Below are 17,663 nucleotides of genomic sequence, written 5' to 3'. Positions count from 1 at the left end.
ATTTCCTATCTACACTGAGAAATTTGCTGATAAATAAAGAGTCGAGGATGTAGATTTTGCACACTACGGTACTTATAAACTGAATTTTGACCCCATAAATGACAGAATTCCCATTAAGGATAATCAGTAGCGATGATGAGTCTAAATGGCGTACAATACGAAAGTAAAACTTTCTTTTGTGACTCCCGGGCTCCTTTGAGGTTTGAATCGTTAACAGGTTTTAATCTGGATTGTCTGGAATTCTTTACATTTCCTTTTTTCATTTGCGTGGGACTCAAAAACGTTCTAGACTATGTCTGTGTCTCTTTAGTATTGCCGTCTGGCGACAGAGTGATATTGATTGTAGATTTTAAAATTGCGCGTTTCTAACACCGAAAACAATCATGATACTTGACAATGAGATATTTTTAGCCTCACAGAAACTGACAATGGACGGAAGAGGGTCAAACTGAAAGGGCAGCGCGCGACAAACTGATTCTAGCCGCTCCTCCATTCCCTTCACATCCCCGCCCTTTTTATAGTAAACATAAAATCAATAATAAATTGGAAGGACCACACTTTTGTTATGAAGCTTTCTTCAGTTAGGAACTAAAAATAACGAATTACTCTCTCTCTCTCTCTCTCTTCTCCCCCCCCCCCTACTCTCCCCTTCCCGTCGTTCTATCAACTCCTCCCTTCCCCTCCCCCCCAACATTCCGTCTAGACCTCGCTGAGCAATTAGCACGTAAGATTTTAGAATTACGCCTGATTACTGTTATTCGTCTTAAATTTCAAGTTCTTTATAAGCGAAAGTTAACAGAGACACAAAGAAGCATTAATCTTTCATCTGCCGGCCGCCTTACCATTAGTTTATTTCTTAAGGGCAAACTAGAATGTCGGAAAACATGGAAAATGATGTTGCTTTGATGAAGTGAGTGTTATCACCTTAAGCTGGCCACTGGTCTAAGTTTTAACCCATGGATGGTCTTGGTGATTGAATACTTGAATTGGTTGTTATCGATAGTAATAATAATAATAATAATAATAATAATAATAATAATAATAATAATAATAATAATAATAATAAATGACAAGTGAATTAGGAACACGTTATAAAAGTTTCGAGATTAACTTGACTAGTGACAGTTGTGGGAGAAGATCTTTCCAGGCTTAACATCCTTCGTTGCTAGTATACTCGGTTGTATTGTTCTAGGTGACAAATTACTCACAACAGATTCAACATAGGCGAGGCGGAACGCAACTTTGTTTTTGCGGTTTCAAAAGTCGGCTTATTTCCGTCACATGTGCGAAGGGGCCGCTAGCCGGTCCTTGAGTTGAAAAGCCGTAAGCTATTTGAAGCAATCCACCGTGCCTTCATCTCCAGATTTTTGACAGGGAAATGGGAACTATAACTAAATGATAAACTGACAGAGTCATTTCAAAAAGGCCCTCTGACCTTTTGATACCGAGAAACAAACGATTGGAAACATTTGAGACAAGATTTGATAGTGTGAAATATTGAGCAATATCACCCTGTGTACCAACTAAGAAATGAATTCAATTAGAAAAATGAAGAACCTTCAAATGACCTCATTTTAATCTTAAAAGCCGATTCTGCCCCTTAGCGAAGTGTGCAGGAAAAAACAAAGAACTTGAGAGGAGAATTGGTAGGGATTTTGCTTCTCTATCATGCTCAGTCACATGATATCATTAGAATATGAGGAGGACTGGTAAAGAGATCACCCTGCCAAAAAGACTATGAAATCGAAGTGAACTCTGTTCAGTGGCTCTTTTTTTTTTTTTTTTTTTTAAGCAAGCAGCATTTATTTGTCCATGGTTCACTTTTGAGGTGGAGGAAAATCTAGATGGGGCACAGCTGGAGGCAGCCTTCCATTAAGAATTCTAGAATAAAACTTAAAGGGTAAATGATCAGGTATATATGAGAATACTGAGAAACACTTATCTGTTATAGTCATAATTGCTGAATCTAAACTTTGGTGAGATTATTCATTTATTCCATTACCTCTGAAAAAAAGTAGAAAAATACATATAACCAAATGTCAACAAATGCACAAAAAATTCAAGCTCAAAGGTTGAGTCAAAAAAGTGCCTACAGCACAAAGCTAAGGATACACCTGGTATCTAGTACATATTATTATATATTAGACTTATGAAAACTCTGATTGGTCGAGAGCATACAGTCAATATGCAATAGTGTTTGAAGTTGACATGATAACCCAACATGTGCAGATGGGTGTCCATGTCGAGTTCAAAGTCTGCCTAGTTTCCAAGCCCCCAGTCCATTTAGTGTTCTTAAACTTTCGCAAACTCAGCAAGAAGTGTCTTCTTTTGCTGATTGTTTACAAAATGTGAAATAAAACAATTATTTAATTTTGTTTTTGCACGATGTCATGAATTATTAAACCTTGTGTCTGTTTTATCTTCTTCAGCCTTTGGCCTTGCAGATAACCCAGACCTCTGCATTTATAATCCATGATATCATGCTCAACCTAGTAACTACTTAATACTAACCTGCCATTGTGTCTGTTTTGTTCAGACATGATTTTTCCTTAATAAGGAAATGCCCAATCTTTAACGCAGTTTTCCTAGTACTAAATAAATAAATACATATATATATATATATATATAAATTTTAAAAATTTGCGAGGATGGACAACTTCTGACGTAAAACGTCTTTGCTCAGAAGAAAATCTTGGTTATTTAATCAATCAACCAAGCTTTCTCTGAACATTTTACATAATTAAAATGAGCCACAAGACTCAGCCCTATGGTTATGTTGGTAACAAATATATAAACATCCTAACCTTTACAATGAAATACCCTATTCAAAATACGACCTTATCTAAATATCTTTGTTACAATTGCCACTTAACAAAGTAGATATCAATTATGTCACATGTTTAACAGGAAGTCTTCCTTATGAATTTTCCACAAATTGTTTCATAATTATCTTTGTCTTGTTGAGGTTGTTTCAAGGCCAATACTCAGTCTGCACTGCTTAATCTGACTGGCATGGAATGGCCCACAAAAGTATTTAAATCAGTTGAAAAGTTAACTGACAGCAAAACTCAGACATGTTTATGTCCTAAAGGATTGGTTTAAAAAAATCATAATCTAAGTAAAATTCCATTATGTAATATTATGCTGACAATTTAAGATTACAGTTGAGATTTGTTACCTGAAAGTAAAGTACCCAGAGCAATTAGTTCCCTGATCCTTTCTTCCATTAATTGTAATTTCTAGGGGAAAAAAACTAAGAAAACTACCCCACACTTTCAAGATGTGATTTCAACGGCTACTTTCAATAAAAGCTTTGGGTAATTTGAGCAAAGATGCTCGCAGACCTGTATAAGGAGGACTTGGAATATCTGATATTTTATCCCATTCACCTGTTTTTAAATCAAAACATTCCACTTCACTCCTATAGTTTTCTTCATCCTCACCTCCAAATAAATAAACACTGTCTCCTATGCCCATAATACCACTTCTAGCACGAGGAATACTTAGACTAGGTACTAGGCTCCACTGATTTGCACTTGGATCAAATATTTCACAGGAAGGTTCTACACTGCAAATTGACATATCACTAAATCCTCCGACAACTACGATTTTTCCACCAACTGCCACAGCAGCAGCCGACCTTCGAACAGCAGACATACTTGAAATCTCAGCCCATTGGTCAGTAGATGGATTGTAACACTCTGCACTGTTTAGACATTCCTCTCCATTGTGACCTGCAAGGACATAAATATGTCCTTGAAGTACAACTGCATTATGTCCAGCACGAGAAGTTTCCATTGATCCTCCTTGTCTCCACTCGTTAAGAACTGGATTGTAAATTCGAACATCATGCCAAGAATCGTCACCACCTATCACAAAGAGCTCATCGTCAAAGGATGTGACTGTGCAGTCTTTGCCTTTTAATTTTGTATCAAGAGCGTACCACTTATTTTGCTTAAAACAACTAACTGAGGTTGAATCAACACCTCCTACAACGTACAAGAGTCCTCCGCACACTGCTGCATCGTGATATTCACAGTTGAAAGGCATAGTGGTGAGGGACTTCCAGGTCATAGTAGCAAGCACAAAACAACTGATTACGTGGTCATCCTTTTCTTCAGATGCCGGTTGTTCACTTGTGAGTACCACTACATCTTCATAATCCTTTAATGACAAGCGGGGTTTGAGCGAAGTGTCCTGGGACAGTACCGGGAAAAGAAACAAATCCAACGAATTGATTACAATTCTCGTACATTCGAGACTTTTGGAAACAAGCTCTTGATCAAGTATCCTTCGAAGACTGGATTTTGACATTGAAAACAACCTAACACATTTCAACAGTTCTGGAAGGGTACATTCCCTGGTTGGCAGATCATGTTTCACCCAGGCCATCACTGCTTCATACACTTCCTCTTCTTCAGTCACGTTTATCTCGTCCATGCAAATCAGTTCTTTGACTTTCTTCGAATCGAGTGACGTGAAATCTTCAGATCTAAAGACGTCTGGAAAATTCTCAGTTTGGAAAGAAACTGCGGCTTGTCTTAGTTGCTGGCAATCATATTGAGAAGCAAACGATTCTAAAGCTAAACAATTGGAGACATTTATCATTTTATTCTGGAGGAAAAATGCAGCTTTCTTTTTCAAACTTGGAATTATCAAGTAGTCGGCGACCATCACCAAATCTTTCGCGTTGGAAGGGTCGATAGCTGTTTCACCAGTATAAATATAATGAAGAACATCGCTAATCGTGGTAGATTTGATCTCCTTTAACTCTACGAGACTACTTTCTTTCTCTTTCAATTCACTTGTAAACATGGCCCGGAAGTAAGGGCTTGCAGCTGATAGAACACATCTGTGGGCAGGGAAATCCTGTCCTTGGGCTCGAATCGTTGTATCACAGAGAGTATTCGATTCTCTGAGTTCGTTGAGGTTAAAGAACAACTCTTCTCGAAAATTTTCGTACATTATTTTGGGCTTCTCGTCTTCTTCCGCCTGATCCTTGACATCCGCCATTGTTAATTGACTCAAGAATTTACGTTATGTAACGCACACAATTTGTAGCTGGTCACGTAGCCGTTCATCTCTCCTGGTGGGTATACTCTCTGGACCGCTAAATTATATTTGTTTTGGTCTGAAATGTAATCTCCATCAAAACGCGAAGTTACACTGTTGAGATTTCCTTTCTTTCGCAATTTCCTAAATTAAGTAAACCAAGCTGAAATGACACGAGATACAATACAATACAATACAAAGACTTTATTTAAACACGATAATTGTTAAAGCGCTTGTAGCAGTTTCCATTAATGCTCCTTGCCTCCATCTGTTAAGAGCTGCATTGTAAATTTGAACATTTTGCCAAGAATCTCTCCTCTAATTAAGTCGAGCTCTTCATTAAATGATGTGACACTACATTCTATTCTGTGAAATTCAGTACCAAGTGTGCCCCATTCATTCTGTTTTGGGTTAAAACAACACACTAAACCAGTCAAATTTCTCCCACCCATAACATATGAAAGTCCTCCACATGTTGTAACACCATGCATGATCTGCACAAGCAATAGGCATCATGATCATTGATAGGGACTCCCTGAGGTCTTCATGGCAAGAACAAAAAACAATTAATTTCATGTTTAAAAATACCATTGTTAATCCCGCCAGTGAGTACCACCACATCCTCATCACGGTTGTTCAAAGATGTGTGAGGTTTGTAAGAAACGTCCTGGGAGAGCACTGAAAATAGAAACAGGTCCAGCACTTTGAGTACAAGCCTTGTGTAAGTGGTGTTCTTGGTAACAAGCTCTTGATCAAGAAGTTCGCATAGACTTGACTTTTTCATTAAAAAAAGTCTGACACATTTCGTTAGTTCTGGAAATAAAGATTCTCTGGTTGGCAGATCATCTTTCACCCCAGAAATCATCGCTTCATATACTTCCTCTTCCTCTGTCACATTTATTTCGTCCGTGCAAATCAGTTCTTTAACCTTCTCCACGTCCAGCAATCTGAAATTTTCGGATCTTTAATCTTTAATCAATATACTTCTAAAACAGTAAAAACACTATTATATAATACTAGAAGTTTAAATAAATGAATAAATAAATAAATAATGAAATATTCGGAAAGAAAACAATAAGAGGATCGCATGACCTCTGCAAAATTTTCAGTTTTATAGGAAACTGCCGCTTGCTTTAGTTTTACGCAATTATTCTAAGAAGCAAACGCCTCTAAACCTAAACAATTGAAAACAGTCATCTCACCCCGGAGGAAACCTTCAGCTTTCGTTTTCAAACTCGGTATTACCAAATAGTCGGCCGCCATTATCAAATATTTCGCGTTACAACTGAATCAAAGCTTGTTTGACCTGTGCAAATAAAGCGAAGAACACTATGGCAAGCCGGAGAGGACAAAAGTATAGTGAAAAGAAGTTTACGTGACGAGTTATAAATATCATAGTACGAGTTTAAAATTTCACTGGACGAGTTTCAGTTTTACTGGATGAGATACAGTTTTTGTACTTCCAGAAAAAAGATTGCTGTACCAGAAAAACTTTTTTATGCACGAGAAAAAAATTATAATGCGAGAAAAATTCTGATGGACGAGAAAAACTTTACTGGACGAGAATATCGATTGATTATCGATTAGTTTCGAAACATGGTCAGCGGTATTGATACTTGTGTCACGCACATAAACAATCATTGTTAACATGGCGGATCAGAATGTTGCCGATGTACAGTCGTTATTAAAGACTGTCCAAGATCTTTCTGAAAGACTTATTCCTCGTAATCAAGCCATTAATAATGAAGTATTAAGGATCTTCAATAGAAGCGGTACAAGGAAACACAACGAGTACACCATCAACAACTTCAACAGTTCAGACTAGCAACAACGCCGTTCAGTTTTCACGATTCCGGCGCCTTCAAAACAGTCGAAGAATTGGTCAAAGTTTGACATCTAGGCGCCAGAATCGTCCAGCAAACACACCGTTTCTCTGTGATGTGACTCTTCTTAGTGGCCCCCATGATTCTATCGTCCCAAGACAAAGCACTAAACTGTTCTTAACGGAACGCGGCCACGTGATCATAGCTACCGTTTTCACAAGGGGGTGTCAGAAATAGAAGACGAGACTACTATAAATGAGGCTTTTGGAGATCTAATTCCTCCTTTGGTAGATATTGAGATCCTGCACTCAGTTCACCATTCTCTGGTAAAACCTGCCCTAGATCGCGGTAATCAAGGTCTTGATGGCACAATTATTCATAGATTATTTAAATCCAAGAACAAGCCCATTTATGTCAGACCAAGTGAAGTCCTTATTCCCGAAATTGCACAGGTTTGGTATTTATACATTCAAAATAAGTAAAAATTATTTGTCATGTATTGTTCATTTGGGATTGACCCATGGGCAAAAGGTGTCTACCTTACATGCCTTAAATACCTTAAAAAACTTTTAAAAAATAATTGGCCTTTGCTATTGCAATCATACTTGAATCAACTGGATCTGCATGTGCTGGTTTTATGCTTTAAATTCAACCCTATCTCTTGATAAACACTGAGAAACATGGTTTCCTGGCACACATACAATGTAAAGCCATATTTTAAATAATAAAAACTTAGAAAATAATAATAAAAATCATGAAAGACATTCAGACGATGGACATTTGTCTGTTATTTGGCTCAATAATTATATTATTTATTATCCATACTGTATCTTCTTGATAGGACCAAGAAGAGGACAACAAAGAAAAGATCAAAGCTAAGATTGATCTCTCAAATGATAAAGGTAAGTCAGGTAAATGTCTCTAAGAACATTGCATGATCTAAATCTGTAAATCACCATGTAAATCTGTAGACGAGAAATCAATGACTTTTTGCGGGCTTGACTCTCTGTATAGTTAGGTATTATGCGGGTCAATCACAGAGGACATGAAAGTTGAATATTTATTAATTATTTTCCTTGTGATTGGGTCATTTACGTGTTTCACCTGCATAAAACCTAATTATACAGAGAGTCAACTCTGATTGGTCAATTTGCGGGCCAAGCCTGTAAAAAGTCATTGATTTCTCATTTACAGATTAAATGGTGATTTACAGATTTAAATGGTGATTTACAGATTTAGATGGTGCAATGTTCCTTAGTATGAGCATCATTTGTCTTTCCTAAATTGACAGTAGCATTTTATCATAAACTAGATGAGGAAGATGATGATGATGTCTTCCTTAACTCGCCTATCCAAGTCTCTTCAAGCAGTCATGCAGGTAATCAAAATAGTACTTATCAAAGTGACAATTTGGCAAAATTTGTAGGCCGATCATCCAGGTGTATACATACACTATCTGATGTTCTTTCAAGATTTGCTTTGAAGACTTGTATCAAAGAGCCCTTCTCAGGACTACATCTACCCGGATGATCTACTTAACGATATTGTTACTTTGACATATATTCTTGCATACAGTTTACACCTTTCTATTTAATGAAAAATAGTAGTGGAAATAATCTGATGAGTTTACAGTGAAAAAAAATTATATATAACATACATAACTGCTATATTTAAACAGATTGTTTTCATGGTTATTTATAGTGCTTTGAGAATGTATATGAGCAAAAAATAACCATAGTTTTAAAACTAAAATGGGTACCTTTTGGTTTGGGTATGCACCCTTCTGTGCCTTCTCTAGGTACAGGCTTGCTCTGAGACCTGCTCCCTCCCTTTGCCCATGAACTACTGTTTATGTAAGAACCAAAACAATAATTTATATTTTTTATGAAAGGTTATGGTCAAGGTAGTCAACAAGCCAGTCAGACCACTCAAGCCACTAGTCAACCAACAGCTCAGATAACCCAAGCAAGTAGTCAACCAACAGCTCAGACCACCCAAGCCACTAGTCAACAAACAGCTCAGACAACCCAAGCAACTAGTCAACCAACAGCTCGGACAACCCAAGCGACTAGTCAACAAACAGCTCAGATAACCCAAGCAAGTAGTCAACCAACAGCTCAGGCCACCCAAGCCACTAGTCAACAAACAGCTCAGACAACCCAAGCAACTAGTCAACCAACAGCTCAGAACACCCAAGCCACTAATCAACAAACACCTCAGACCACCGAAGAGACCAGTCAGCCTGCTGCAGGGTTAAGTGAAACTGCAGCTTTTCAAATTGATGAAAATGACATTCCTCACTATGACAATGAGGTGTCTTTCGTTAAGTTAGCTGTTATTTTCCACACAAATATCAGAAAAGATATCATTGAATTATTCTCACAGCCTGATATTTTGATGTGCCACCCTGATCTTGTTGTCTATGATGAATGTGGTGAAGTGGAAAAAGGCAAAGGAAAGGGAGTTCTGTTAGATGTATTCACAGCATTTTGGCAGGAATTTTTTATGGGTTATGCTGTCGGAAGTACTGAGAAAATTCCTTATGTTAGACATGACCTACAAAAGCCCCAGTGGGAGTCAATAGCAAGAGTTCTTGTATATGGCTATTTGCATTGTCAATATTTTCCACTCTCCTTGTCCAAGTTATTTGTGATGTCATGCCTGTTTGGAGAACAAGCTATTGAACCAGAGGATTTGCTGCAGTCTTTCAGAGATTTCATTACACATGAAGACCGTGAAGTATTGAATATGTGCTTGAGTGAAGAGTTTGATCCAAATGATGAAGATGCTCTAGAATTCCTCAGTTCCTTCAAATGTTTATGGGTTCCCACCAAAGAAACCATTCACAAAATTGTTCAGGAGCTGTCTCATCAAGAGCTTATACAAAAGCCAAGGTACATTCTTAATTGTTGGTCACCAATAGTAGCACATCTAAAGTCAGATCTCAGCTTCAAGTCCAAAGAAGGGATCAAGGAATTGTATGATGCCAAGCAACCAACTCCAAAGAAGGTAATCAAGTTGTTCAAGGCTGAACCATCAAGCGAGCAAGAGCACCACAGTTTTGATCACCTCAAGAGATTCGTCAAATCACTTGAGGGGAAATCTCTGCAAAGGTTTCTTCACTTCTGTACAGGAAGTGATGTAATCACATGTCAATCTATTGAGGTCCAGTTTTCTCGTGATGATGGATTTGCGAGGCGTCCAGTTGTCCATACCTGTGGACCCATGTTGCAATTACCATGCACCTACGAGTCATATCCTGAACTTGCAGAAGAGTTTACAAAGGTGATGAAAGAAGGAGCTGCATGGTCTTTTGATTTGGTTTAGGACACTATGTTTGTTTACATTTGTCATAAAATTATTAGATTCATGATTTTGATACAGATATAGGGCACTGCTTTTTAAATTCATTATATAGATTCATGATTTTGATTTTTTTTTTTTTAAGATTTTAATGTTAGGATTTAGACAGGGGAGCCACTGCCATTTTAACCCTCGTAGTTTATTTTAAATAGATCTTTCTTTCTAGTCCAATTGTTTCTCTCAGCATTCAACAAATGATCCATTAGAATAGCCACAATTTAAACACTAAATGTACAGCTTTTGAAATGACTTTGAACTGGCCAAATTCTTTTTCTGTTGTTACGTGATATTTAAAAATTGGTTTTAGACAATTTATTGAAATAATAGTGCAAAAATTGTACAACTGAGATTTGAAGAGTAAATTCTGGCTTCTTGTAAATTGGGGTGAGTAAAATCACTTTGAAACTTAGGTTTAAATACAATATTATGGTATATTTACAAGGATTTCAAACCATAACAATGGTCATGTATGGAACTGGTCAGTTTAATAATTATAAGATGAGGTGTTATAAAGATTCTTAGAGACTCTTGTTGTTTGGCCATCGAAGTTTGATAAGAAAAACAACACATAAAGCGGTTATAAACATGGTGAAGCAATGCATTTTATAAAAACAGACTTGAAGTTTGGTATGTCACAACATACATTTTCAAAAGTAACCATTAAAAGATGAAAAGCTATCTATATTCAAAACAAAAATAGCAAGCAATCTGGGTTAAACTAAAAATAGTAGTGACGCGTTAATAAAGTGACATCTCACTGGTGAGGTTAGCATTCAAAGCTGGGTTCAATTCTTGCATAAACAAGGTTTCCTTATTATTACAATGTTAGTCGGTTTTCCCCAATGCGAGGATTTCAAAATTATCCCATTTAATGTTATGACCAGTAGTCATAACTTGATTGGCAATAGCTGATTTGTGCTCATGTTTGGAGAGTGCTTTACAATGTTCAGTTTTTCTATCCATCAGTCGTCGCTTTGTTTTGCCAAGGTAGAAATCACTGCAGTCCCAACAACTCGCTTTGTAAACAACCCTTGACCTTTGGGAACAATTTAGGCGGTCTTTGTGGGGGAAGAAGGATGTTATCCGCCGACTTTTAACAAAAATGACTTTGAGATTAAAGATAGAATAAAACTTATAAACACAAGGTTAAGGCATTTCGCTATCTGGTTGCTCTCTAGACCTAAATAAGGTAACAAAATTATTACATCCTTCTTTGGAACGGTAGAGATTTGGATGTTAGGCTTGTTTCTGTTTTTCTTTGTAACATTGTTAATGTGAAAATTGTTATAAAGATTGTTCAGTTTTTGTGTGCCAAGGACTAAGACACACTAAATGTTATAGTTATTTTTAAAAAATTGTATACATAGTTAATATTAAATGATATCTTTGAACATTTTATGATTTTTCATATTTTGTGAGAAATTGTTAATATTTGTTACATATCATTGTAAGCGTTTTTGTTTTGTTAATGTTGCATATGACTATGGATTGATTATGAACACATGTAGTTCATCACACGGATGATTATGAGTGATTTTAATGATGATCTTAATCTAAATAAAAACGTAAGTGCTATTGTATTTGCTTTATTCTTTTTATTTACAAGTCATGTTGGAGTTATTATTTGTCTTGTCTGCTGGTCTTTTGCAACATAATCAGTTTTTGTTTATAAATGTGATCAAAGAACTGTAAACATTAATTTTTAAATGAACCACAAGAAAAGTTGACACACCTAAGCATTTAATCCTTATATATTTTCAATGATGACAAAGCAACTGCAAAAATGTCATAACAGAAAACAATGTAAATACTATTAACCTACATCTATCTTTGGGGCTGCCTACAATGCAAATTGTATCACATTTTAAGATTCATTGATAACACCATTATGAAATCTCATTGGAAAGTTTCCAGAATTTGCAGGACAGACAAAAAGTGATTTATCCCTGAGTTTCCATCATCAGATAATGGATCAACATTTTCCTTCAACTGTTGATTTTCACTCTCAGTTCGCTTTAGTTCTAGCTCTGGAACAACAACATTGTTGTCAGTGATTATATCTGGAATTGGACCATCTTGGTCTATGCCATAGGATTCTATGTCAAGAACTTCCGCAGCATCAGATGTTTGTAACAGTGACATATTCCATAAGGCTAGTGGTGAGTGATGACCAGTTGTTCTCATCCCATGATAATTCCACTGGCTGTGAAATTCATTTAGTGATGCATTAATTCTTGGAAGATATACATAATGTAATGCATATAAATGTACTTCATTTAGAGAATCAAGTATTTCATTATTTTCCATAAACTCAAAAAGATCTTTGTAAAAAGCAGAACAAACTCGGTTGACCTCTGCCCACAAACGTTCTATTCTCTGATTGTGAACACTGCGTCCAGCAATGAAACTCCCCCTGTCTGATCCTCGATTATTTATCATACACCTAGCCACGTCAATGTTTTCCATTCCATGATCTCCACGGACATGCAGAGGAAGCCCATATTCATTAACACCTTTCTCAAAAAGACCTAATGCGGTGCTTGCTTTGTTATTGTTACAACAGGTAAGGTATATAACAGCTCTACTAAAACCATCAATACAGCCATGTATGACAAATCTCCAGGAAATCAATTTGTGATTAGAATCTACATGCCACAAATAATTTGATCCAGGAACATTATACGTTCACCTAACCAATGAGTACCTCCTTCGAACCTCCCTTCCAAGGCCATCTAATCGTTTTAAGCACTCTCCAACTCTTGCCCTTTGAACCTTTATTCCTTTCCCTTGAAGACTTCCTTTAACATAACATTCACCACTATATGGTGTTAAACTTAGAACTTGCTCAATCTCTTTGAAAAGATCTTCATCTGTTATCTCTGTATAACCATCTGTTAAACCCAGCTCTACCCTCCTTCGATAACGAGTCTTTGAAGAAACACCCAAAAAGTTTGCTATGCTACTCCAGCTCATGCCAGTCTCACGAAGCTGCTCCATAATATCTATCGATATTTGAAAGGAAGGTCTACCACCTGCATCTTTGTTGACTGAGAAAGTTTTTCCAGCGCTCCCTCTATCAACTGCGCTAATTACCTCATTTATTTTAGATAACAATGTCACGAGGCAATCGATCAAATCACTAACAAGGCCAATTGGAAAAAGAGAAGCTTCGGCGAAAGTAGAACGAGGGATAGCCAGCATCATTTGCACAATATCATCTAATTCTTTTCTGCACCTATCCAGTAAGAATAAGTCTCCATTATCGTACGAAGAGGAAATTTTCCCAATTAAGAGATTAAGTTGAGCCAATAATTCTTTAAAATTATCGCTGGAAAACATTTCCCCACTCACTGTCACGTTTAAATCCGCCATCTTGTGTTTTAAAATTAACACCGCTGACTTGTCTTTTAAAAATAATACCGCTGACCATGTTTCGAAACTAATCGATAATCAATCGATATTCTCGTCCAGTAAAGTTTTTCTCGTCCATCAGAATTTTTCTCGCATTATAAATTTTTTCTCGTGCATAAAAAAGTTTTTTTCCGGTACAGCAATCTTTTTTCTGTAAGTACAAAAACTGTATCTCATCCAGTAAAACTGTAACTCGTCCAGTGAAATTTTAAACTCGTACTATGATATTTGTAACTCGTCATGTAAACTTCTTTTCACTATACTTTTGTCCTCTCCGGCTTGCCATAGAACACGGCTGATCGTCGCAGATTTGATCTCTTTTAACTCCACAAGACCCCCCTGCTTTTCCTCCAATGGACTTGTGAACATGCCATCAAAACACATCTGTGAGCAGGGAAGTCCTGTCCTTGGGCTCGAATCATCATATCACAGAGAGAATTTGTTTCTCTGAGCTCGTTGAGTTTGTAGGTGAGCTCATCTTTAAAATCTTCGAAAATTTTTGCCTCTTCCTGGGTGCAAGCCACCATGACGAATCGACCTTACATGTTCCGTCATGTAATTAAGCACAATTTATAGCGAGTCATTAGACGCGCTCGATCTGTTCGTGGCGCATTGGCGGCCACTACACCACAAATTTTTAGTGCAGTGCAGTTGCTTTTGCCTCGAATTCAAACTTAAACACTTAGGAAATTAACTCTGCTGATAATTGAATTATTTTGTCATTTTACACACTGGGTAAATTCTGAACTAAAACGACAGTTTATCTCATCAACTGGTGTTACCTATGGAAAAAATAATTAGGGTCCCAAATTCTGAGAAGGAAGAAAGGGGCTTATTACTTGTTAGCTTAGTTAAGCGACTGAGACACTTTCTCGACTGACTGAAAATTCCATATTTGAAATGGCTGTCTCTTGCAATGCTGCTGAAAATTAAAGAGGACGTTGTAATAGCCAACTTTACTATGATCTTCCTCCTAGTTTATTTTGTCACGAGCTGGTTATTCCAATAAATAAATTTTTAACCTACTATTAACCAAGTTTTGATTGGAGCGTGGTAAATACTTAGCCAGCCGCTCTTTAGGAAATGAGCCTGCGAGACTCTCCTTTACCTCCCGATCCCGGAGAGGAACGAAGGTTGTTGGAACCATGATTGCGAAAGAAAAACATCTGCGATAAGTGGAAACATTTTTAACCCTCCCACTTCTTTTCTGCACCACTCCCTTCCCAGACACCCCCTACTAGACGAGCGACCCCGGTGGAACACCAAGATGAGCATCATAAATTTTAAAATTAGTGACTCCCCTTTTCTTCTCTCCTAAGTCGCCTAAGCTTGTATGCAGTTATGTCGTCCAAAAGTGAGGTCACGTCGTCTCATTTTGGATCCATTTAAGTCGGTGATCACTAATCTCGTTGCCACAAGTTTTTGAATTTTAATTCAAAAACCGATTTAAAAATCATATTCTCACCCAAATTTTTTATTGAGTTTATTAACTTTGTTAGTCTTGGTGGCTCCTAAAAGAACCGTTTGAAGCACTTCTTTTGGATAAAGAACACAAGCGCTGATCCTCTTTTTGAGCAACTTAACTGGAGACGGTTAGATACACAGCGACAAATACAAGTGGCCACCATGGTCTATAAATCTATACACGGTCTTGCGCCCGACTATCTTGGTTCTCTTTTCACTAAATATGATCCTCCTTATAATCTAAGGAACTCTGAAAACAGACTAGCTGTTCCACTGCCCCGCACAAATTTCCTGAAAAATAGCTCTAGCTATAACGGTGCGGTTATCTGGAACAGCTTGTCCCCTGAATTGCGGCAAGCAAAATCACTTCACTCTTTTCGCCGGAAATGGTTGTAGCGATTTCTTCGTCTGAATCGACGAAACGCACACGGCATCTATGTAAAGCAGAATTTCTTTATTTTTTTCTATTTCGCTTTTAAATTTTAGATCATGTTTATTAAAGTAGAATATAATTGTAATAATAGATTGTAATAATATTATAATTTTATCTGATAGATTTACCGTGTGTAAATAAAAATAAAGTTCAAGTTCAAGTTTATAATTTCCTCTTCTTATCGGTAAAAAGTTGAAATAAGTTCCCTCAGTTCCCTCTGAGGCACTCCTCCCCTACCAGTTTAATATTTAACAAATGGTAAACACCACAGCGTACACTATTGAGTTATGGATGCACGCGGGAGGTTGCTAAGCACGAAAGAAGCGTAAGAGTCGCTCGAGGCGATAGCCGAGAGCGACTCTAGCTTCTTGAGTGCTTAGCAAACCTCCCAAGTGCATCCATAACTCAATAGTGTACGGTGTGGTGTTTACCATTTGTTTTATAACATAACATTAACACACTGTAGCTAGAGTTCCCTTTTATTTAACAAATCTTACGTGACCAGAAAAAACAAGCGCGCGCGGAAAAATAGTCTTTGCATTTGCTCACGTCAGCAGCGTACACCCATGGGCAAATGGGGGACGCTAAATTCACCAATCAGAGCGCGCGCTTTACTTTGGTTATGTTATAATTCCAGTTTGTGCGTTAAGTCTGCCATAAGCTCTTGACGCTCTTGTCAATTATTACGGAAGCCGAAAAGGGACAATCCAAAAATATTTTTCAAATCCCGAAAAATATTTCAAATCGTAACATTTATTTTATACTATACGGAAGCCGAAAAGGGACAATCCAAAAATATTTTTCAAATCTCGAAAAATATTTCAAATCGCAATATTCATATTAAACTCACTGTCGAAAAGTTTGACAAATCCAAAGATATTTTGGAAATCCAAAAAAATATTTAGAAATCCAAAAAATTTTTTTCAAAATCCGAACATATTTTGCGAATTCAAAAAAATATTTTGAAATCCAAAAAACTTTTTTCAAAATCCGAAAATATTTTGCGAATCCAAAAAAATATTTTGATCTCCAAAAACATTTTTTCAAACTCCGAAAATATTTTGCAAATCCAAAAAAATATTTTGAAATCCAAAAAAATTTTGCGTTAAATGGGAACACCAAGAACTGTAGTACGATCGAATCAGCGCGCGTGGCGCAAGCTGAAAGCAATCTAGACAGCTTAACGATCGAGACAGTGAAAAAAATAGCTGTACATCTACAAAGGCGAACGATTCAAAAAGGCGCAACCCCTGATGTGCGTACTCATTTTAAACAAACTGAGACATTTCTGTATACACACTATAGTTCCTGTCACCCACAAGGAATTAAAAGAGACTTCATAAAAGGGGAGACCCTTAGACTTCTAAGAACAAACTCCTCTGAAACAATATTTGAGGAGAAAATTACAAATGAAGCGCATTTGCTAAAGAGAGGCTACCGAGATGACTTCATTAGCACAACCCTCTCAGAAGTGAATTAAAAAACAGGAAATTAGCTAATCAACAGAAACAAAAGACGAACCAACGAATCTTGCCTTTTGTGTTACACAATACCAACCATCAGTGCCAAACCTAAAGCAAATTCTCATGAGTCACTGGTATTTAATAGAAACACAACCACTACTCAACGAAATATACAAAAATCCGTTTCTCGTATCTTACAAAAGAGGACGGTGGCCCAAAGATATACTCAATGGGGCCAAACTTTGAAAAGGCTACTCTAAACACGCGCTGGGGAGTCGTGTAGGCCTGTCAACCCCATTTTACAACAATTTCTCGTCAAACTATTTCCCGAACAGTGTGTTCTGAATGAAGGTGGTTTCTTTGTAACCCAAAGTGACGTAGCCTTCTCTTCAAAGTCCTCACGTTCATTGAAATCCCATGGTATTCTGCCAGAAAGTGAACAATAGTCTCGTAACGAATCCCTTATTAAAGTAATGTTCTATAGCCAATCTTTCGTCTCCCGAGCTGGACAACACACTTTCCTCTTCACGCCATTTTAGTGTTCCACAACAACGGCAGAATGTTTCATTGTTCCCACATTCTCTTCCACATTTATGACAGAACATGTTCTATCCTCGTTCCTTCGCCATTTTGTATGCGGGACGATGCGGGAAA

At 37.2% G+C, this 17,663-nt stretch overlaps 3 protein-coding genes and 1 pseudogene across 3 annotated transcripts; 1 reads left to right on the top strand and 3 right to left on the bottom strand.

The window, feature by feature from the left end:
* Window positions 1–700: 700 nt before the first annotated feature.
* LOC111334783 (kelch-like protein 12) lies at window positions 701–5,323 on the bottom strand. Its single transcript, XM_088755619.1, has 2 exons — window positions 3,444–5,323; window positions 701–2,591 (listed from the first exon to the last, which is right to left on the bottom strand). The coding sequence occupies exons 1-2, from the start codon at window positions 5,011–5,013 to the stop codon at window positions 2,572–2,574; spliced, it is 1,590 nt and encodes a 529-aa protein (XP_088611745.1). The 5' UTR covers window positions 5,014–5,323; the 3' UTR covers window positions 701–2,571.
* On the bottom strand, window positions 5,257–7,016 carry LOC148734539 (kelch-like ECH-associated protein 1A; annotated as a pseudogene).
* A 29-nt stretch (window positions 7,017–7,045) lies between these two features.
* On the top strand, window positions 7,046–11,818 carry LOC148734538 (uncharacterized; the record flags this gene model as incomplete). The annotated part of the gene is made up of 4 exons (XM_088755625.1): window positions 7,046–7,327; window positions 7,717–7,777; window positions 8,188–8,253; window positions 8,767–11,818. Coding segments are annotated over 4 exons (1,845 nt in total), but the record flags the coding sequence as incomplete, so codon positions are not given.
* Window positions 11,819–11,961: 143 nt separating this feature from the next.
* LOC148734537 (uncharacterized) lies at window positions 11,962–13,639 on the bottom strand. The gene has a single exon (XM_088755636.1). It carries the CDS (start codon window positions 12,702–12,704, stop codon window positions 12,135–12,137), a length of 570 nt encoding a protein of 189 aa, XP_088611762.1. The 5' UTR covers window positions 12,705–13,639; the 3' UTR covers window positions 11,962–12,134.
* Between the last annotated feature and the right edge of the window lie 4,024 nt (window positions 13,640–17,663).

The sequence above is a fragment of the Stylophora pistillata genome, chromosome 3 (genome assembly GCF_964205215.1).
Source record: "Stylophora pistillata chromosome 3, jaStyPist1.2, whole genome shotgun sequence".
NCBI lineage: Eukaryota > Metazoa > Cnidaria > Anthozoa > Scleractinia > Pocilloporidae > Stylophora > Stylophora pistillata.
The sequence above is the reverse complement of the archived record's forward strand: the minus strand, read 5'-3'. Positions and strand labels throughout refer to the sequence as shown.